The sequence below is a fragment of the Uloborus diversus genome, chromosome 1 (genome assembly GCF_026930045.1).
Source record: "Uloborus diversus isolate 005 chromosome 1, Udiv.v.3.1, whole genome shotgun sequence".
NCBI classification, from domain to species: Eukaryota; Metazoa; Arthropoda; class Arachnida; order Araneae; family Uloboridae; genus Uloborus; species Uloborus diversus.
The window spans coordinates 15,097,968-15,120,246 of NC_072731.1; the positions used below are offsets into that span (position 1 = coordinate 15,097,968).

Below are 22,279 nucleotides of genomic sequence, written 5' to 3' on the forward strand. Positions count from 1 at the left end.
CTATATTATATGGGTTCTACTATTGATTTGAATATCCTGTTAAATTTTTAAGGGAAACAATAAAAAACCAATAGGGTAGAGTGGTAATGAATGAGCCACGGGGATGAATGGACCACTAACAAAATATGGAAAAGTATTTGCATAAAATTATTTTAGATGACACCAATAGATGGAGGTATTTGTTCTATTAAACTCATCCAATTTTCAATTATTTGAGAAAAGCCATTTTTCCACTAGAGTAGAATGTTCAATAATCTGATAGAAAAGTAATTTTTCCCCTTTTCAGTAAAATAAGCAGTAGCTAAAAAGTATCTATTATTTCACTGGATATATGTATATTAGCAAGTCTTTTCATATCTGTAAACTAATTTTAAGATGTATTTGATGTTATTTGGATTTAATGTATTGAAAAAACCTAAATATATTCTAGAAGTATAGGTGGGGCTGAATGGCCCACTATATCATGGTTATGGATGGGCCACCAAAATATGGTTTTTCTTTTTTTTCCTGATTTTCTCTTTAATATGAAACATAGCCGCATGTCAGATTTAGATTACTGTCTTGTTAGAATTGGTTTATAATAATTTCTAAAAAATAATTTGCACATTTTAACCCTAAAAAGTATTAGCTATTTATTAGAAACATAAGTGAAATTCTATTAAACATTAAGATGAACTGTCCAGTTATTGACCACACCTACCAGTATTTCATCACTTAGATTTGATATGAGTGATTCCATTAACACATTTTCAATAATATTAATTTTTTTGAAAAGCAATTAAAATTTTAATTATTAAAAAATATGTAATATTTAAAAGTAATTAATGAAATTGATGAACATCTTCTCTTATATTTTTATTAATTCCTGGGAATTTTTTAAAAGAAATTTTCAAAATAAAATCTAAAATTGAGCCTTTCTTTCCTTACTCCTAAGTTCTCAATAATGTGATGCAATACTTCATGTTCTTTTTTTCCTACAATCTCCTTATATAGTCATTTTAGTGTGTATTACTTACTTTTTCAGTATGCTTTTGTGTCATATCATGTCAAGTGCCATTCATTTTGTCGTACTTAGTAAGTAAAAGAATAATTCTACATTAAACGCATTTAGTGGCCCATTCATTGCCTTCAATGGCCCATTCATCCCCATGAATGGGGCCAAATTTCTATTTATTTTCTATTATCATTCATTATAGACATTTTCTAACTAACTTTTTATGACTTTTTTATACAACCTAATAAGTAAAGTAACTAAAAACCAATTCTGAGCTAAAATTAAGTCTTAGAGAAAATTACAAAAATTTAAAAAAATCGGCCCATTCATTACTACTCTCCCCTATGTTAGGCCACCAGTCAGATATTGCGACTGCAGAGAATTGGTGTAATTTTTATGGGTCCTTTAAAGTCATCGGGTGGGTCAATGTTCCTTTTTCTGTGGAAACAGCTATAATTCGTAAAATCAAAACTCCGTACCAACTAGCAATAATCTCTTAATGTAAAATTACCTACTTTAAATTAACATTAATTATGTTTCTTATGATGATAAAATTGGTATGTTATCTAAAAGTGAAAAAAAAAAGTGATTTTCCAGTTCTATTAACATGTGCCAATTACTGGATCACAATGTCTCATACACTGGGGTATCAGGTGCCAATTAATTACTGGTGATTTTGGTAAGTTTTTATATTTCTATTTTTATAAAAATATCAATTCAAATATTTTTGACTTTAGTGAACTAAATAGATGCACAGATGTGCATTCTTAAAAACAAAAATATTCGCAAGTGATTTTTTTTTCTTCTAAGTAATGAAAACAGAGGTAAGTTTAAGGACAAACTCTTAAAGTGCCAATTACTGGGGTCATTACCCTATGCCAGAACCATGTACATTTTCTCAGGAATCAGCACAACTCAGGTCTTCATCGACTTCACTGTTGCTGTTACTAGAATATTGTTTTTCTATGCTTGCTTTCGTTTATCGATCAATAGTTTACCGGTCTGTTGATCACATGACAAACATGACAAATGACATCAGCTCCAATGCTTTAGCATGCGCTGACGTCATTATTTGTCATGTGATAAATCCACCAGTAAGCTACTGGTTGATAAACAAATGCAAACTATTGTTTCTGAAAGCTAGTTTTTTCTGAGCTTTCAAAAAGTGAACCGACGTACCTCGGGTTCTTGGTCTAAAAAAATGCTGCCATAATTTTTTTCTCTACGAAAAAAAAGGGAACTACAGATAATTATTTTCTAAAAGAACTTACTTTAGGGAAGGAGTTCAATTTATTGTTTCATTCTTCGTGAAAACCGTTCATTAAAAAAAATTAAATATTTATGAAAGTTACTCAGCACAGCTGAAACAGCAGTAAAATTTGTTTCTGAAATAAAATTAGTTCACTATAACTACCATGTTATTTCATTGTAAGATTTGTATGACTGCATGTTATTTGTCGGTTTGTAATTTGTAAATTGAAAAAAAAAAAAAGAATAATACAGCCAACGCTTATTATTTTGACCACACATTATAAAGACCATTCCATTTTAATGACCAGTGGTAAAAGCCCCCACTTTATCCCTTTGAACTCTATGTTAATTAGTTTTCCGTATAATAATCGTTCTGTATCGTCGAGCCCAATACAGCGACCGAATTCAGGGGACACTATATCCTATGTTTTTCCAATAAAACAAATTTGTAACTTGAAATGCAAATACAAATACAAAAGTGACAACCAGCAACAGGCTCTGGGCCCAGCTAGGCTGGTCCTGGTCAATTTACAATCCCCAGTGAAGATCAATGGCCCTCTTAAAACTATCTACTCCCTTGCTCATTACCACCTCTTCCGGTAAGCTGTTCCAAGGTTCCACTACCCTGCTAAAGTAATAATTTTTCCTATTATCCATGTTAGCCTGAGATTTAAATAGCTTAAAACAATGACCCCTTGTCCTGTTTTCAGTGCTAAACTTCAGCCCCGTAACATCTTTTATTTTAATAAATTTAAAGAACTGAATCATGTCCCCTCGGTCTCTTCTTTGCTCAAGACTGTACATTTTTAGCCTTCTAAGCCTGGAATCATAATCTAAGTGGGAAAGTCCATTTATTAGCCTTGTAGCCCGCCTTTGAACCGTTTCCAATACATTAATATCTTTCTTAAGATAAGGAGACCAAAACTGAACAGCATACTCCAAATGGGGTCTTACCAAACTTCTATATATGGGCAGAAGAACTTCTTTAGATTTGTTTTAAATAGATCTATTGATAAACCCAAGCATCTTATTGGCTTTGTTGACCTAGATTATTGTTAATGGGACAACTGCATGTAGTTTTCAGTGTTCAATCCAACTTTGAGAGGAGGTGGGTGGAGGGAAATTACTTCTCACCACAGCACAGAAAAAATAAAGGGATGGAAAAAGTGAAATTTTCGAATACCTAAGGGAAAGGGGTTGACAGATGTATTGGTATTTTGGTGTTTGAATCATGTGGTTTTTAATAGTTGATTTCTGCACTCGAAAAAGGTGAAGGTTGCTAAGTAGACATTCTTACAGCTTTGCATCTCTCTAAAGCAGCACATTATGAAGTCTCAGAAAATACTATCACAAATTCCTTAGATCATGTTGATTTTAAAAAGCAAAAAGAAACAGAATCTACTGCTGAAGTGATTGGTCAGGCAATCCAAGATGAAAATTTTGATGCAGAAGATGAAATGCAGTAAAAAGTTTCTGAGAGAATGAAATAAGATGAAGCGTTAAACTTTGACGATTTTGCTAAAATTGATTATGATTTAGAATGTGTCGAACATCTGTCAGAAGATTTATGCACAAAAACAAGTGGATATATTATGATCAGATGAAGAAATTGAGACCAAAGTTCTTAGTATCAAAAATGTTTCGAGTGCTCGAGAGGCTTTTAAATGTTTCTGTGAAAATCAAGAAAAACACTATTTATCATCTATAACTGAAAGGAAAAATTATGTTTTGCAAAAATACATGTTGAAAAGGAAAATTACTCTTTCTGATTTTATCTTCAGAACATAAATGATTTGTAAGTATGTGATAAATTTTTTTCTCTATATTTTCTACTATGAAATCTGTTTAATATTTTTTTATAATATTTTGTACCCATAAGAATTTTTAAATATTTATATGAAAAATAATTTGAGCATTTAACTGGAATCTTTGAAAAAGTGCCAATTTTATTGTAGCAATGGAACATGCATGATGCACATGTATATATGTATTTTTTTAATTCTACCTCTTATGACGACCACTCGTTATAAAGACCTTTTTCTGTGGGACGGAGATGGTCGATATATCGAGTGTTGACTGTAGTATTAAAATGATTGAGATTGACCTTACGAGCTCCTATATATTTTATCCATTGTAAACTAATATAAAATCATGCTTGTAGGTGCTCGATCATTCATCCCTTTCCCCAGGAAACCTCACTCTTCTACCGAATTTACACATTTACATGAAAATTAATTGGAACAAAAATAAATTAATGTGTAAAAATTGGTGGCAATAATTAGTGTGAAGATGATGTATGTAGGCCAGAACGGATTGGATAGAGATACTTGTGCAATCCATATCAATTCAAATTTACTGCAACAGCTGTAGAAAAAGAATTTGTTTGCAGAAACTGTAGTGAGGGCTTAATTTTATCTGAAAACACCAATATTTTCTTTCATGAAATGAATTGCGGGATAACCAAAATTTCTCTCTCTCTCTCTTTTTTTGTCCTTCTAAATGCCATGAGACTTTTTGTGTAAATATTGTTTCCTAGTTGATCAGAAAAAAAAAATCTTACTTTTTTTTTTGTTAAAAATTATTATTTTTAAAGAAAAAATACATTGTTAAAATAGTTTACAAATCCAAGTAAAAGAATGCAGTTAACAAAGAAGGAAAAGAGTTAGATGTATCTATCGTGTAGTTTATTGCTGAACATTGTTTTGCGTTTCTTAGGTTAGAACTTCACTTGGTGGGAGGATTTTTGGATCCAAGGCACTATTCTGAAGAACTAGCCATACAGTTACTCTGTTAGTATACATTTTTAAAAAGTTCTGGATTTCGATGTTTTTTATGTCATGTTTTTGTTCATTTCTTATTATAATTTGTTGCAGATGCATTTCATAAGCAGCCATTAAGTATCCATTTGATAACTGCTTGCATTTGTGGTAAGTATTTTTACTGTATTTAAATGTGTTTGAAAAAGTTTGGAACGCATATATTTGATTTTTAATTACAAAACTACCAACAAAAATGTCTGGAAAAATATGTTTGACAACTGTATACATTTTGGCAAAGAGTTTTCAAAAGCGATGAGTTAAAATTTCTTTTGCTGTGTAAACTTTTGATGTTCTATTTTTGCTTTACTGCAATTTTACTAGCAGATCGAAGCATCGAGCAGTGGGTGTTTGCATGCTACTAATGCTCTATGTATTGAGCAATGAAGATAGCTTATTGATTTATAGTGATTGAGAGATATTCTAGATATTCATATTAAGTTGAATAAAACCTACATATATTTGATAGTCATAGATAAAATAATAAATAATCGTAGCTTTAAACATAAAAATATTTTTAAAAAGCTGGTGTCTGCATATTTTTTAATCTTTTACCCAACATCAGACTGGTTCTTGCAACAATCAAATGTGGTTCAAATAACTTCAAATTAGCTGAGACACATCAGATTAATTTGCTGTCATATAGCTGGTTTGCAAAACACAAGACAGTTAAACATAGACAAAAAATGTAAAATCACTCCTGATTTTCAAAGTTATAATTTACAAGTTAAAAGGATTGCTCACTGAAACCTATTAATTTGCTGTTCTGTATGAAATAAAAATGAGTCATAACTGACATGTAATAACTTTGTTTTAGATTATAAGGATCCCTTTTTTCATTATAAGAAAAGTTTTGAGCTTTAAGAGAGAATCAGTAGTTACAATGAAACATCCCAAAGCTCACAACCTTGCATGTAGGGGAAAGGGGGCACATGTGAACAATTTTTTTTATTTCTTACTTTCTCAAACAATATTAACAATTTCTCAGAGCAAAAGTGTCTCCATGATTGAATTTCTTTATGCCTTGGAATTTTTAAAGATTTTTTTAAAATTATTTTTTTACTTGATGGAATTTTTTAAAAAAATTCTTCAATTGTGCACATGTGAACAAACCCGTATGAACACAATTGAAAAATGCCGGAAAAGCATCATATTTCAACAAAAAAAATCTTTAATATGAAACATATTTGTTTATACGTATATACCAGGGTTGTTTGGTTTAAACCAAGTATTGTTTTTTTTTAAAAACCATGTGGGTTTTTTTTTTCAAAAATGTTTTTTTTTTTTTGCTTGAAAAACTTCATTTTCCCCTAAATGTTTTCATAAATTTTACATGTTATTACAAAGATTAAAATCTAATTGCAGCAGAGTAACTAGCGAAGCTTTATAGATAAACTAGCAAAAGTACCCGGCGGTGACTGGGTCAGTAATAATTGTGAGAAACAATCGCTACTTTCTATCGTTTTCTGTTTTAACTGAAAGAACTCAAAACACAGTGCTTTGACGTGATTAAAAATCGAGCTTCTTCCTTATCCATAAAAGTAAAATAGTAATAAGTATAAAGAACAAATGAGTATTAATTTAGAAACGAGAGCACGAATTGAAGCATAAAAAAATTTGAAGAATTTCCAAAATATGAACTAACAAAATAAAAGATCACTAAAAACACAAAAGGGTCGCTTTATTTAATTAATAGTGCACACACACAAAAAGAAGGAAAAAACCTCTCTATGTTTCCCTAAGTATACAAAAAGTAGAGTTTCCAAATGTTTAAATGATTTTAAACTCATATTTGCTCCGGAGAAGCATTGGTTCAAAATTTTCATTATGATTACTTTTAATATTGCTGTTGTAAGGCAACGAATTTTCATAACAATAGGTTTTATATTTAATCATTTAATAGGTAAATTACATGACATTTACCGTTTTCCTTCATAACGTTTTTAAAGTAAGTTTTTCAGGAATGAATTATAGCCTAAGTTGCTCCTTGATAGTGTAGCTATCTATGGTGAAAAAATGGTTGAAATCGGTCCATTAGTTTTGAAGATTACCCCGGACATACATACACACAGAAGTAGTCATTTATGTATAAAGATGAGGTTACAATTCCTAAGAAAGCAATACATTTCATGCTTGCTCCAGAGAAGCCTTGATTCAAAATTTTCATTATGATTATTTTTAATATTGCTGTTGTAAGGCAACGAATTTTCGTAACAATGGGTTTTATATTTAATCATTTAATGGGGAAATTACATGACATTTACTGTTTTCCATCATAACGTTTTTAAACTAAGTTTTTTAGGAATGAATTATAGTCTAAGTTGCTCCCTGATAATGTAGCTATCTATGGTGAAAAAATGGTTGAAATAGGTCCAGTAGTTTTGAAGATTACCCTGGCCATACATACACACAGAAGTAGCCATTTATGCATAAGGATTACATCTGATATAATTAAAGACTGAGCGTATGTACCTATGTATCTATGTATGTCCGAGTTACTTCTCCTGAATGCCAGTAAACTGACAATCGAACCAGGTATCGATGGATTCGTCATTTTCTCTTCTTTATATTTGGCTATTTAACATAATCCTCCAATAATAATTAAGGGAGATATCAATTAAAAACTATCTTAATATATAAAAATCTTCTGTGCGGACGTTTGTCACCATAAGGCTTTTAAACGGCTGGACCGATTTTGATCAAATTTTTTGTGTGTAATTAAGTTGTGGCAAGCATGGTTTTGAAGCGCAATGGATCGAATCGAAAACGTTTTTGTTAATTAATTAATTTAAACATTGGATGGTTATATCTCCCAAATGATTAATATTTATTTTAACCTATTGTTGAGCGAAAACTAAAATAAATATTTAACCCGTTGCCAAAGGAAAATAAGAAAGCCAGCTCTGCTTTTTGTAATGAAATTTCCTACTGTGATATGTCAACTGAGAATAGATAAAACGTAGAGGGTGAGAGTGAAGCCTTCATTTCTTGAAAGCAACGATTTTAGGTCCAGCGATATATTTTAAAGTAAAGTACTGCAAGGTTCACGCAAAACGTGTATTGTGCCGTCGTAGTTGAACCATGTGACCGGATCGGTGCTTTACGTTTTCCTAACCAAAAGATAAGAAAGTACCGTATCTAGCAACATTTGTTTCCTGGCTGAAATCCATCTGAGTTTTGGCACCAATGTCAAGAATACTTTAAACATTATCTAACTAATCAGTACATTATTAAAGGAAAAGATAATGGAATTTAAAGACGAAACAAATTTTATTTTTATCCAGATAAATTACAACAGGATAGTTCTGTACACAAAAGATCAGTGCAGTGGAAGATCTTTATCTTTGGTGGAAAGAGCAAATTAGGCAATATAAGAAATTTTAAAAGTTTTCGTTCAAAAGATTGGATTGCTAATCAGTCGGAGTTGACTTCGCTCATCGATTGGCTGGATTACAGTAACGTGGTTTCTTGGCGACTTTGGCTATAAACAATAGAGTTGTGTGATCATTTGTTTACATTTTAAAGCTACTATTGTTAGGAAATAAATATGAATTAGAATGTTTCGAAAATTATTTTCTCTGACCTGCATGTTTGTTGTATTAGTAGAATTCATATGCGGGAAGCCATCTCAATCTGGAACTCTGAAAATCTAATAATTGAAAAGTAAATTGCACTACAATTAGAAAAGACGGCCTCACTCCTTGATATTAGAACTTACACTTTTTTTAAAATTTTATTAGAGAGTTACACGCTTGCGCAGCGCCATCTGTGGACTGTATACAAAACAACTATTAATGTAATTTATTGTATTTTTTGTTTGATTGACGAAATATTTTAAATTGCAAAGAATTGTTTTTCGTTTTTAATGAGTGTTTAGTCATTTTAATTAAGAATGTGTTTATTTTACATTGGGAGGGGGGTTTCGCTTATTCCGAGAACGGTGTTTACCTTTATCATTTTTTAAACGATATCCTTTCGAATGTTTTGTTCTTTTTCATATGGCGAGCGTTGCAGCAGGATTTCCCGTTTGTTCTAGATGGGAAGTTAGTTTTTTGCACTTAATATCTGAGGACGCTTTTTATCCTTTGAGTATGGCGGAAGGAATAAACCATACAATCTATGAAGACCTTTCAAGTACGCAAGAAAAAATAGTCAATAATACAACTGATCAGCAGGCATTGGATAACATAAATCAAGTTGTAATAAATATACGCATTCTGACACCAAGCAGCTTTAAACATTTTCTTTTTTCGTATTTTTCTCAACAAAACGGTTCAAACACTTGATAGTTTGTTGCAATTTTCAACTTTTCAATTTACAAAGTTTGAACAGAACAACGTCTGTCGGGTCCTCTAGTATATATATATTAATATATAAAAATCTTCTGTGCGAACGTTTGTCACTATAAGGCTTTTAAACGGCTGGACCGAATATTATCAAATTTTTTGTGTGTAATTAAGTTGTGGCAAGCATGGTTTCGAAGTGCGATGGATCAAATCGGAAACGATTGATGAATTAATTAATTTAAACATTGGATGGTTATATCTCCCAAATGATTAATACTTATTTAACCTATTGTTGAGCGAGAACTGAAATAAATATATAACCCGTTGCCAAAGGACAATAAGAAAGCCAGCTCTGCTTTTTGTAATGAAATTTCCTACTGTGATATGTCAATTGAGAATAGATGAAACGTAGAGAGAGAGAGAGAGAGAGAGTGAAGCCTTCATTTCTTGAAAGCAACGATTTTAACCCCCCGTCATATATTTTAAAATAAAGTACTGTAAGTTCACGCAAAACGTGTATTCTGTCGTCGTAGTTGAACCATGTGACCGGACCGGTGCTTTAGGTTTTCCTAACCAAATTATCAGAAAGTACCGTACCTAGCAACATTTGTTTCTCACCTGAAATCCATTGACTTTTGGCACCAATGTCAAACATGCTTTAAGGATTATCTAACTAATCAGTACATTATTAAAGGAAAAGATGATGGAATTTAAATACGAAACAAATTTTATTTTCGTCGAGATAAATTACTACAGGGTAGTTCTGTACACAAAAGATCAGTGCAGTGGAAGATCTTTATCTTTGGTGGAAAGAACAAATTAGGCAGTACATAAAGCTTTAAAAGTTTTGGTTCAAAAGATCGGACCATTAATGGTCGGAGTTGGCTTCTCTCACTGATTGGCTGGATTACAGTAACGTGGTGGCTTGGCGACTTGGGTTTTAAACAATAGAGTTGTGCGATCATTTATTTACATTTTAGAGATACTGTTAATGTAATTTATTGTATATTTTTGTTTATTTGGCGAAATATTTCAAATTGCAAAGAATTATTTTTCGTTTTTAAAGAATTTTTAGTCATTTTAGTTGAAGAATGTGTTTATTTTACATCGGAAGATGGGGGAATGAGTGATTTTTGCTTATTCAGAGAACGGTTTTTACCTTTATCATTTTTCTAAACGATATCCTTTCGATTGTTTTATTCTTTTTCATATGGGGGATGTTGCAGCGGGATTTCCTGTTTATTCTAGATGGGTAGTTAGATTTTTACACTTAATATCAGAGGACGCTTTTTATCTTTTGAGTATGGCTGAAAGAACAAACCATCAAGTACAAGAGAAAAAAATAGTCAATAAAACAACTGCTCAGTGGGCATTAGATAAATCAAGTTGTAATAAATATACGAATTCTGACACCATAGCAGCTTAAAACATTTTTTTTTACTTCTTTTTGTCAACAGAACGGTTCAAACACTTGATAGTTTATTGAAAATTTTAACTTTTCAATTTACAAAGTCTGAACAGAACACTGTCTGTATGGTCCTCTAGTATATATATATATATATATATATATATATATATATATATATATATATATATATATATATATATATATATATATATATATATATATATATATATATACATACATACATACAAAATTTTAACTTTTCAATTTACAAAGTCTGAACAGAACACTGTCTGTATGGTCCTCTAGTATATATATATATATATATATATATATATATATATATATATATATATATATATATATATATATATATATATATATACATACATACATACATGGGCACCCATATGCAAAATTGTAAGGGGGGGGGGCTCAGATATTTTAACCATGGTTTAGCAGGATATTTTCCCCATGGAAGCAGATTTCTGGACAGATTAGACTCATTAAAATTTGACATTTTTAATAACTTATTCATTAATGGCTGGAGAAGAAATGTTTTTACATTTTTGCAAAGAAAAAATTATTAAAAGCAAGGAAGTTCTAATTTCTAAGGGGGCCCGAGCCCCCCCCCTTGCCCCCTATAAGGGCGCCCTTGTATATATATATATATATATATATATTAATTATGACACTTAGATTTCAACATAAAATCCCTATTTTTCGAAGGCTTTCCTCCATTCAAATTATTTTTCAGTGCTTCATCTCAACTTTCCGTACTAATGCTTTTATTGAAATTTTTAGCATGAAGAAAATCATTGAGAAGAGAGATCTGTGTGTTGACATTTCTTTTCTCGAATACAAATACAAAAGTGACAACCAGCAACAGCTTTGGGCCCAGCTAGGCTGGTCCTAGTCAATTTACAATCCCCAGTGAAGATCAATGGCCCTCTTAAAACTATCTACTACCTTGCCCATTACCACCTCTTCCGGTAAGCTGTTCCAAGGTTCCACTACCCTTCTAAAATAATAATTTTTCCTAATATCCATGTTAGCCTTAGATTTAAATAGCTTAAAACAATGACCCCTTGTCCAGTTTTCAGTACTAAACTTTAGCCCATCTTTCATTTTAATAAATTTAAACAACTGAATCAGGTCCCCTCGGTCTCTTCTTTGCGCAAGACTGTACATTTTTAGCCTTCTAAGCCTGGAATCATAATCTAAGTGGGAAAGTCCATTTATTAGCCTTGTAGCCGCCTTTGAACCGTTTCCAATACATTAATATTTTTCTTAAGATTAGGAGACCAAAACTGAACAGCAAACTTCTATATAAGGGCAGAAGAACTTTAGATTTGTTTGAAATAGATCTATTGATTAACCCAAGCATAATGACAATGAATGAACATTTAATGAATGAGCATTTGTAATGAATATGAACAAATAAAATTCTGGGTTTTGCTTTGGGGCTTTTCCTGAAATCAGATTTAAAATGCTTTCATTTTGGTTATTTTTCCGCTGTCTTCCGCAAAATTTTACTGATTTTTTTTTTTGGTTCAAACCTGAGTGTTGAACACGCGTCATAATCGACATAACGTTATGTTTTCTGACATAACTTTTATTTTCGAGGTAGACCCTACAAAGCCAGGCAATGCAGCTAGTATTTAATAAATTTAGAAACTTATATTTTTTGAGGTAATACAAGTGTTTTGCAAAATAGTTTTTCTTTCTTGCTTTTTTCTTTTTTTTTTAAACTAGTGCAGCTTTCCTAATAGGTGCATAAATATACAAGGCAGACCGACTGAGTTTTTCTAAAATTACACGGGGAAAAAATCTAAGTACTCTTTTTTTTATTTATTAAATTATTTTTCACAGGGTTCGTACACTCATTACAAACTCCTTAGAAACTCCAGCTTTTTAAGAAAAGAAAATAAGGGCCCTTAAAACTCCTAAATTTTGCTATTACTTCCTTACAAACTCCTTATTTTTTTATTCCACATGGCTTTAAAGATTTTCTTCTATTGCCAATCCGATACGAGTGATTACAGGGTGGCGACAGATTAGGGAAATCAGGGAGATCAGGGAAAAGTCAGGGAACTTTATCACTCAGGGAAATATCAGGGAATTTTGAAAAAATAACAAAAATTCAGGAAAAATTTATCAAATAAAGAAAGAAAAAAATTTTTCTTGCAAAATAAAGTACTTTGACTCCCTATGAATTTTCCGCCAATTATTTGTTTTAAAAAAGTGAAATTAATGAGGTGTGATTATACAGTGCCGCCGCATATTTGTGCATGTTTCTTCCTCAAGGTCAAAGTATTCAATCTTAGGATGAGCTTCCCAAGATTGCTTCTGTGTCTGTAAAGTTGTTTATTTTACATAGGTTGAATTTTCCTTCCACGCATTCCATGCTACGTAAAATAAACAACCCTACAAGCAAAGAGGAAGCCATCATTAATGACTTTGCTCCCTTGCCTTTACTCATTGTCTTGAAGTAATCCTACTGTTATCACGATTTCAAGAAAGAATCTTTGTTTTTAAATTAATGATGAAAAAATCTTAAAAGTTTCACTTGGCTTTTTTAATTTAATTGCTAAAATTGAATTTTGACTTTTTTTTTTCCATGGTATTATTCGTTGTCACTTCAGATTGCCCGAAAAGGTTTATTTCAGACTTTAAAACTTTTATTTTAAAACCATATGCATATACCTTTTTAATTAATAATTGTTTTTTCATTTTAATGTTGTTTGTTACTAAAGTAATCTAAGATTTTTTTTCGACAACTAATGACATCATTTGAAATTGAGTTGTGTACATAAGTAAATATTTTAATAATTTTTAATAGTTAAAATGCCGTATTCATTCATTAAAACTTAAGTTCTTGATTAGAGAATAGCTGAATATGACTGGTTGTTGAAAGATTTCAATTTGTTTTACATAAATATGTCTATTTTGCTGTGTGCAGGTAAAAAGCAGTATCTGCACATTTTTCTTTTTTTTTTCATTGCATTTTTGTCATCTATAGTACGTTATCTTTATTGTACATACCCGCTTATTTGGTTTCTGCTGAAAAAGACGCCCGAAAAAACGTCAAATTCCAACATTTTCCTATTGTTAGTACTAAATCCAGCACACATTTCTTCAAATACCTCGAAAACTAATTTCTGCAGATACTGCCGTTTACCTGCAAACGGCAGTATTATTTTCGTCCGTACTTTAACTCTATCACTTGTTTGTCGTTCTTGCAGCAGCAATTATACTGCTTGAGAATTCAGTTTAAGATTATTTCCATTTAAATTTTTTAGTTTTATCATGATTAGACATGTCTTTAAGAGTGGTTTCTATAATTTCTTAGAATTCTTATGTTAACTGGTTCCTGTAAGTTAACTCGTTCCGGAAGTAAAGTATTTGTTTTAGATTTCCTACAATATTTCTTTGTCGATAATTTAATATACAATTTTTACCAAAAAAAAAGGAGCATCTTTTCAAAATATGATTTTAATTAACAGTTTAAACCGTTTTAAACACAGCATTCTATTTAATATGCAATGCTTTTCAGGTAGGGCAATGAAAGGAAGCCATTATCATAGGTAACTTAAATCTGGGAAATTTGGTGAACTTAATCAGGGAAAAGTCAGGGAACTTTTTTTTCCAGTTTCTGTCTCCACCCTGGATTACATTATACCGAATTTTACCGGAATTCCGCTATGTTTTCGTCTGTTAATACCGGAAATCCGATTTTTTCGTTAGACTATTCTCTTTTCCACATCTGAATGTCAAAAATGATTAATAATATAGCATCTTGTAGACTTGTTAAAGTACCATTCTAAAATTTTTGCTTTAATAAATTCTTTTATTTGCCATTTTCGCACTTTTGACGCATTCATTTTGATTAAAGCAATCTCTTTGCATTCGATTTGAGAAAAGTTTTTCTGATTTTTGATGCTTGATCTGCTTTTTTGGGGAGCAGATAAATGAAATGTCTTTTTATTCCTATAAAAATCACAAAGTTAACATTTTCTAACTAAATTCTGTGTCCTTTATGAGAGTCAAAATGTTAAAATTAAATCGCTGTTTTTTTTTTAATTTTGCTTCAATTATGTCTATTGTTATTAATGATACCTTTATTGTAGAGCTCTAAAATACAATTATAAAATGATGTACTGAAATAAATTCCTTTATGTGCCGCTCTATATATTTTAAACAAATTGACTTTGAAAAACGCAATGTCTTTGCATCCGCCATGGGTGTAAGATTTTTTGCATTTATGATGCTTATTATGCCTTGTGAAAAGGCAAAGAAATTAAGTTCATGTATATTTTCATTAAAATAATTAAATTTAAAAGTTTTTAACAAAATTCACGCTTTTTAAAAGAGTGTTGAATGTCAGAAAGTTAAGTACGGAATCGCTGGCACACACAGAAATTTATTTTTATTTCAACTGCTTCAGTGTTTTAATACATACGCAACATCTGTAGTTGGCAGGGTTTGGGAAAATATCGGATTTTTTTTTTTATAAATCAGATTTTTTTCATTTAAAAAATTTGCTGATATTAATTACTTAATATGAATAAACATAGCATACATTTATTCAGTAAATGAAAGAGCAATTTAATAGCTAAACAGTGGTACCACTATTTCCGAGAATTATAATTTTCATACTTTTTAGAAGAAAAATTCTTAAAATTTTTCGGTTTTCTATGTTTATCAGCGTTGAGTCACACAAAAGTTTTGAAATGGTCTACAAAATTTTGATCTAATTTGAAGAGTAAAATAATTAGTACAATTTTTTCAAAAGGATCTCTAGTATTTAAATTGAATTTTCTGTATTTCAATCCCATATGAGTAACCTTATGTTTCTATGCCAAAATCAAGCACAAGCTGTGGTGTAGCGAAGGGGGGGGGGGAGAGAACCCCCCTTCGCTGCACCACAGCTCACAGCTTCCCCCCTGTAGGGGGAACCCCCCCCCCCCCAGAGCTATTAGTTTTAGTATAAAATGCAATTTCTAATACAGTAGTTTATGCATATGAAAGGTCTGTTTGGATCAAAAAAAAATCCTTCAAAAGGTATTTTTGATCAAACCCCTCCAGAAAGTATTATGATTTTAAAAAAACCCGCTCCAGAAGGTAATGCTCATTTTAAAAAAAACCCTTGAGAAGGTATTTTTGATTAAAAAAACCCTCAAAGGTTTTTTTCATCAAAAAACCCTTCTGAAGGTTTTTTTTTGGGGGGGGGGGATTTCTGGCTGCGCTAGTGAGCACAAGCTCCTCCGAAAATTGTTGTGTTTGAAGTTTGTCCTTTTGTATCCTGTAAATATTTCAATTATTTTGATAGTTAGAAGTTATTTTGGCATCTAATCAGGCTTGGAGTAATCGCCGATTACGTAATCGTAATCTGCGTAATCGATTGCATTTTTGTGTAATTGTAATCATAATCATAATCTGTCAATGGGACACTCGTAATCTTGTAATCGTAATTTTAATCAAGTGTTTCTTGCATAATCGTAATTGTAATCTAAGTTTAGATAATCGTAATTTTGTTTCGTAATCGTGTAATCCCGACTTGCTGAAAGTGAAAACTTTCTAGTTGCGTTTCTACAATGCTATGCAGACGATGGGATCTGGACTGAGGAAAAGATAAGACTTCAATAGAAACGTACAAAGGACTAGACAGCAGAGCCTTTAGGCCCTGCTGTTAAAAGGGCTCGTTGGCGAAGGGTCATAAACATGCCGCATCTTAGTGGGTTTTGTACCCTGTAGGTGTCATTGACAGGAACGCGTCCCCAAGTTGGATTGATCATCAATTTTCCTTTTCATCTGTGAATGATAGACAAACAAGCGGAGCTACCGCCTCTGAAAGAGAACAATATCAACCGTGCTGTACGAACACATGTTTTCGTTTCGACAAAGTTCTAAAAAAACAGTTTTATGCCTTTGGTGTTTTTTTTTTCTTTTTTTACTTTCATTGGCGGAAGAGGAGTAATTTTGTCAAAAGAAGAGCGAATTTGGATTTGCACTTCAGTGCTCATTCACACGCACTATCTTAGCGGTTCTTTGATTTTTGTGATGACATCACTCTGGTAAGTGATTTTTCAAAATATTTTCACATCTAATTTAATCTTAAATTTATGCTTTATATTTCAATGCTGATACTTTTTAATAGGTATATAAGAGAAAAAAGTTTGCATTTAAAGATTTTAAAAACATTAGTTTTAACCTTTGTAAAAACACTTGTTTTTGAAACGGAGATATAAAAATATCATTATAAAATGCTTATGCATGTGGGGGAAAAAATAATGCCTGGAAATCATAGCAAAACTTATTATACTCATTTTTACTTTTTAAAGTGCTTTCCAATTATATAGCTTTAAGAGTGTTCAAGCACCATCTTGAGGACCTCCTGACCAAAAATTTGCAATACTTTAATACGACAGTAAAAAGCTGTTGTTAGCACTAACTTCTAGAATGAGTCACTATGAAGAAACGGAAGCATTTCAAGTGGCTTCATTTTTAGACCCAAGGCTCAAATGCAACTGGTACGATTCAAGCACAAAAAATAAAATAAAAGAAATTATCAAGGAAGAAATAATGTCAACAAAGACTGTCATAACATTTGCACTGAATTAGAAGATAAGGACACAAAAGATGTGTCATCAAAACAGCCTGCAAAAAAAGGGAAATTGTTCGCATTTTTAGAAAAACCAGCCTGCACTTACAAAAATAATAATTCCTTAATACAGGAGAAAATCGAAAGCGAAATAAATGCGTATGAAACTAGCGCACCAAATGAGCATAATATTGATCCCCTAGAATACTGGGGATCCAATATTCATGTATACCCATTACTGAGCAAAATTGCTTCCAAGTACTTTTCAATTTGTGCATCATCTGCACCTGTTGAGCGGTTATTCAGTATTGCCTGAAAGTTTTATACCTCACAGAGAATGAGGATGAAACATGATACATTTAAAGCATTGGTATTATTAAAATGCAATAAAAAATTGTCTTGATTGCAGTATTTATTTTGAACATTTATTTTCCTATCATTTATTTATACTATTTGAATATATTTTAATACTATGCATGTTTTGCAAAATTAAATACAAAGGGTTTTTTTTTTTTTCAAAAAATAGGTTGAATTAAATAATATTATAGCAAATTGTAGAGAATAGAATGTAGAAATATAGTACATAAATTTTAGAAACTGTATTGGTTGCATGAAAAATAATAATGAAAATTTAAATCATGTACAAAATGCATTATAATGTGGCAAGTCATTTGGATATAGGACACCTAATTACCTGTGCAGGATATATGGTCAAAATAGTTATGTAGCATTTAAAAGCACAATCAAAAATCATAATTTTTTAACTATGACATTGTTGCCGCAAAATAATAATGAGAATAATATAGTATATGTGTGCATGTCATTTCCTCTCACGAGTCTGTAATCGTAATCAAAATCGTAATCGGCACATCGTAATTGTAATCGATTACATTTTTGACATAATCTAATCGTTGCTGTAATCGTAATTACGTTTTGACAGAGTATTATAATCGTAATCATAATTGTAATCTCCTATTTTTCAAGCTGGTAATCATAATCGTAATCGATTACATTTTCTCGTAATCAACTCCAAGCCTGCATCTAATACTTTCGGTCGGCTCATTATAGTTCTTATTTTAGCAAATATTTCATTTTTTAAAGTCTTTTTTGGGTTAAGAAATTTTTAGTACGTGTGTTTTGTTTTTGAGAAAATACTGATTTTCAATCAATATCTTTTTTTATTTTTTTCAAAATAAAACATATTTCATTGGTCCCCCCCCCCCCTCCTAGTATTTAAGTTTGATTCCGAGACAGCTCAAGTCTAAGAAGCAGTAAATGTATATTTTACATGTTTGTGCATTCAATAAAATGAAAATGTATGAAAGCAAAAATAAATAATATTAGAGTTGTACATATTTTTTCTAAAATATGTTTTAAAAAATGCATCTTAAACTTGAAATTAGTCCTTAAAAATTAAAATGAACTCCTGCAAAACTCCTTAAAAACTCCTTACTTTTAATTTTCTAAGTAGAATATGAACCCTGTTTCAGTCTTTTGCATTTCAAAATAGTTCAAAAAGCATATTTCAACCAAAACTTCATTTACTACCTAATTTGCTTGATTACTTCAGACTTATTGAGATAGATAATGTACCATTGAAGCGATGCATAGTGTATATAAATTTTAACGCTAGAATATTAGGGGTCTGGCCAGAGGATATTTGTCCATTAACGGACCCTTCACAAAATTCTGATAAACAAGAACAATTCTTTCACAATTTGTTTATTGAAAGAGCAAATCTGAAAGCAAAATAACGCATATTTCGGTGTATAAAACCGATAATTTTTGGAACCTTTTTAAAAGTCAAATTAGAGGGATCAGCTTATACAAAATCTGCTAATTTTGCAAAGAAAAAAAAAAAAATCAGCACTCTTGTGATGCTCCTGCAAGCTATAAATAATTGCTACTGCCAAATGAATATAATGCTTGTTGTTAGTATCTTGGAAAGAAATTAACTGCTGAAAATAAGTTTGGATTTAAATAATTTTGTTTGTTTGTTTTATCACAGCTAATTGGCAGCTATGTTGCTGTAAACTTTTCTGAAAAGAGGTTGGTATGTCTACCTGCTCATGATTTAATAAACAACAATAATAATAATACATATTAGCGAAATGAACTTAGAACTGCAAAGGGATAGTAAGGGTTACCAACTTTGCATCTGGCGTTGAACATTTATAATGACTTGATTAGAAAATATTCTCATCATTTTACCAGCTTGTCAATATTTGCTTTAACTGTTATTTTGGGAGAAAATTATATGGGTTTAATTTTTTCGATGCTAACAAGGATGATTAACTTTAAATAAGCTCTTTTACTTATCGTTTTTTTTTTCTAAAAATGTCTACATTTTGAAAAATGCCATCTTTTAACATCCGATATGAGAATCATATTATGAGAAGCATATTTTGTTCTTTTTTCAACCTAACTTCGCTTTATTAGGATGCAAATAAATAAAAAGCATTTATTTTTGTTAGAATGCTTATTTCAAGTTTTTAAAGCAAAATTCCATTTTCTTTTATGAATCAAAAATTAAAATGCTGAATCGATGGTTTAATTTTTTTTGCTTCAACTGTGTCCACAGATATTAATGATATGCTTATCATAAGACTCTAAAATGCAATTTTAAAATTAATTTTTAAAATTTTCTTTTACAATCTGTTTTTATACTTTTGATGCCTTCACTTTGAGAATTGCGATCTGTTTGCATCCGCTATGGAAATCCGATTTTTCGAATTTTTGATATTTAGTAAGCTTTGTTAAGAGGTAAACAAATAAAATCTCTTTTTATTATTGTTAAAATCACAGAATTTATAAGTTTTAAACGTAATTCTGTGCTTTTTAAGAGTCATTCTCAACGTAGAAGAGGGAAACACTCAACATTAAGTTTAAATGATGCAGTTTGTGCCATCTCGAGATTCTAAAATCTTGTTTTAACATTTTTTTTTTGTTTGCAAAATTAGTTGATTTTTTACAAAAAACAGACCCTGTGAAAAATCCTGGACAGACACCTGATATTTAAATGACAAGAGAAAAAAATAACTAAACAAGTTCAAGAACACTTAGAATAGGCATAAAATTGCGCTTATACCTGCACACTTTTTGCATGCCCAGTTGATGCAGTCAAAGCAAAAGAAAATATATAAAATTATGAAAACAGAAAATATTCATGTAACTCTGTGCTTTTTTAAAGAAATTTAATGCCAAATTTTCACCTTTCAAAGAACCTTTTTTCTTTATCTCAGTATAATAAAAGAAGTCTCATGTATGAATGGTGGAAGAATCAATAAACATTAATTTTTATGACAGTCATCATTTTTAAAATATGTTAAAAAGAGTGTTATAAGATGTTTTCATACTGAGTCTATAATTTTTTTTTTTTTTTTTTTTTTCATTGTTTGATTTTAAAAAAAATGTATTCCTATATGCATTAAACTAGGAGAAATAATGTCTACAACGGAAAACATAATTATTTTCTTAAAACCTACTTGTCCTGTTTCTATAATTTTTGTCACTGATACATTAGGTAAATAAATTACATGATTTGTAACTCTTTTTTAAATCTTTAAGCAAAATATTCGTTGATCTTTTGATTTTTAAAGTTCTGTAATGTACATCAGACTTGTGATTCATTTGTAGATACTGCAAAATACTTTCCATGTTTAAGAATGCATTATTTTAATTTTACTTCTAATTTATTATTTATCATAGATAGCTACAATTATGAGGAAATTAATTTACAAGAATTTATTCTTGGTTATTTGTAACTAATAATGTCTGAACTATCACAGTAAATTATTTCTTTGATTATTTATGCCCTTTTACATATTGTATTTTTTTGTAATAGTTAAAAATTTTCAAACAATATTCTCCTATAGGAATCTCTACATATGAGGAAATGAAATTACAAAATTTTGCTCTTAGTTATTAGTTACCTACGAAGAAATTAGGTACAAATATGAATATTAAATATTCCTCAATAATTAATTGACAAAATCTTCATGATTTTCCTAAAATAAATTTGTTTTCTTACTAATAGTATTTAAACCAAATAAACCTGGTTTAAACCAAAAAAACCTGGTTTAAACAAAAAAAGTTTTTTTGGTTTCACTTCCTTTTACAAAAAAGGAAGTATTGTACTCACGAAAAAAATTTTCACTCAAAAATTGGCATTAATTTCCGCTTTGCTCACCCCCGAATGAATGTTAAGTTTTTTTCGAATTCGATCACACGTGGATATATATGCCTAGGAACATATAGACACCCAAAATATCCATTTTGACGATCCCTGAGTTAATTACAACCAATTTTCTTGTGACGTACTTATGTATTTGCGTATGTATCTGGCATAACTGAAAAACGCTATGTCCTAGAAAGTTGAAATTTGGTATGTAGATTCCTAGTGGGATCTAGTTATGCACCTTCCCTTTTGGTTGCATTCGGATGTTAATAAGGGGGTCTTTTACACCTTTTTGGGGTTAAATCATTGTTAATTTCAATGCTAACTCAAGTGGTGTTATAATTTGTCAAACACTTGGCAATATATTGCAAAGCTTTCGTCCGCTAAGTTTTGTCGCCAACTTGGCAAAAAATTTAACGATATTTTTTTGAAAATTTTAAACCTGGTTTTAATTATTGACCAATGTTGGTGATATTTAAAGAGTTAACCACTGAATCACATTAAAATTGCCAATAATGGGGAAATAAATATGTATAAAACGTTTTTTTTGCTACGGTTCGCTAGATATTAGGGGTGAAAATATTTATTGTTTCCTTACTTACTCCAAGACGCTATTATCATTAAATTGGCACAAAAGGAAGTCATGTGATGCACACACATCAGCTCGTTTTCAAAAAAAAAAAAACGTTTTTTTTACCAAACCTGGTATATATCAATTACAATGACAGCTTTATAACCTATACTGT

General features: G+C 30.7%; 1 protein-coding gene across 1 annotated transcript in view; it reads left to right on the forward strand.

The window, feature by feature from the left end:
• Positions 1–22,279, forward strand: part of LOC129234444 (protein N-terminal asparagine amidohydrolase-like) — a 61,994-nt gene that overhangs the window by 16,403 nt on the left and 23,312 nt on the right. The window contains exons 6-7 of the mRNA XM_054868447.1: positions 4,961–5,034; positions 5,119–5,172. Coding sequence (XP_054724422.1) covers positions 4,961–5,034; positions 5,119–5,172 — 128 coding nt within the window. The remainder of the gene's footprint in view (positions 1–4,960; positions 5,035–5,118; positions 5,173–22,279) is intronic.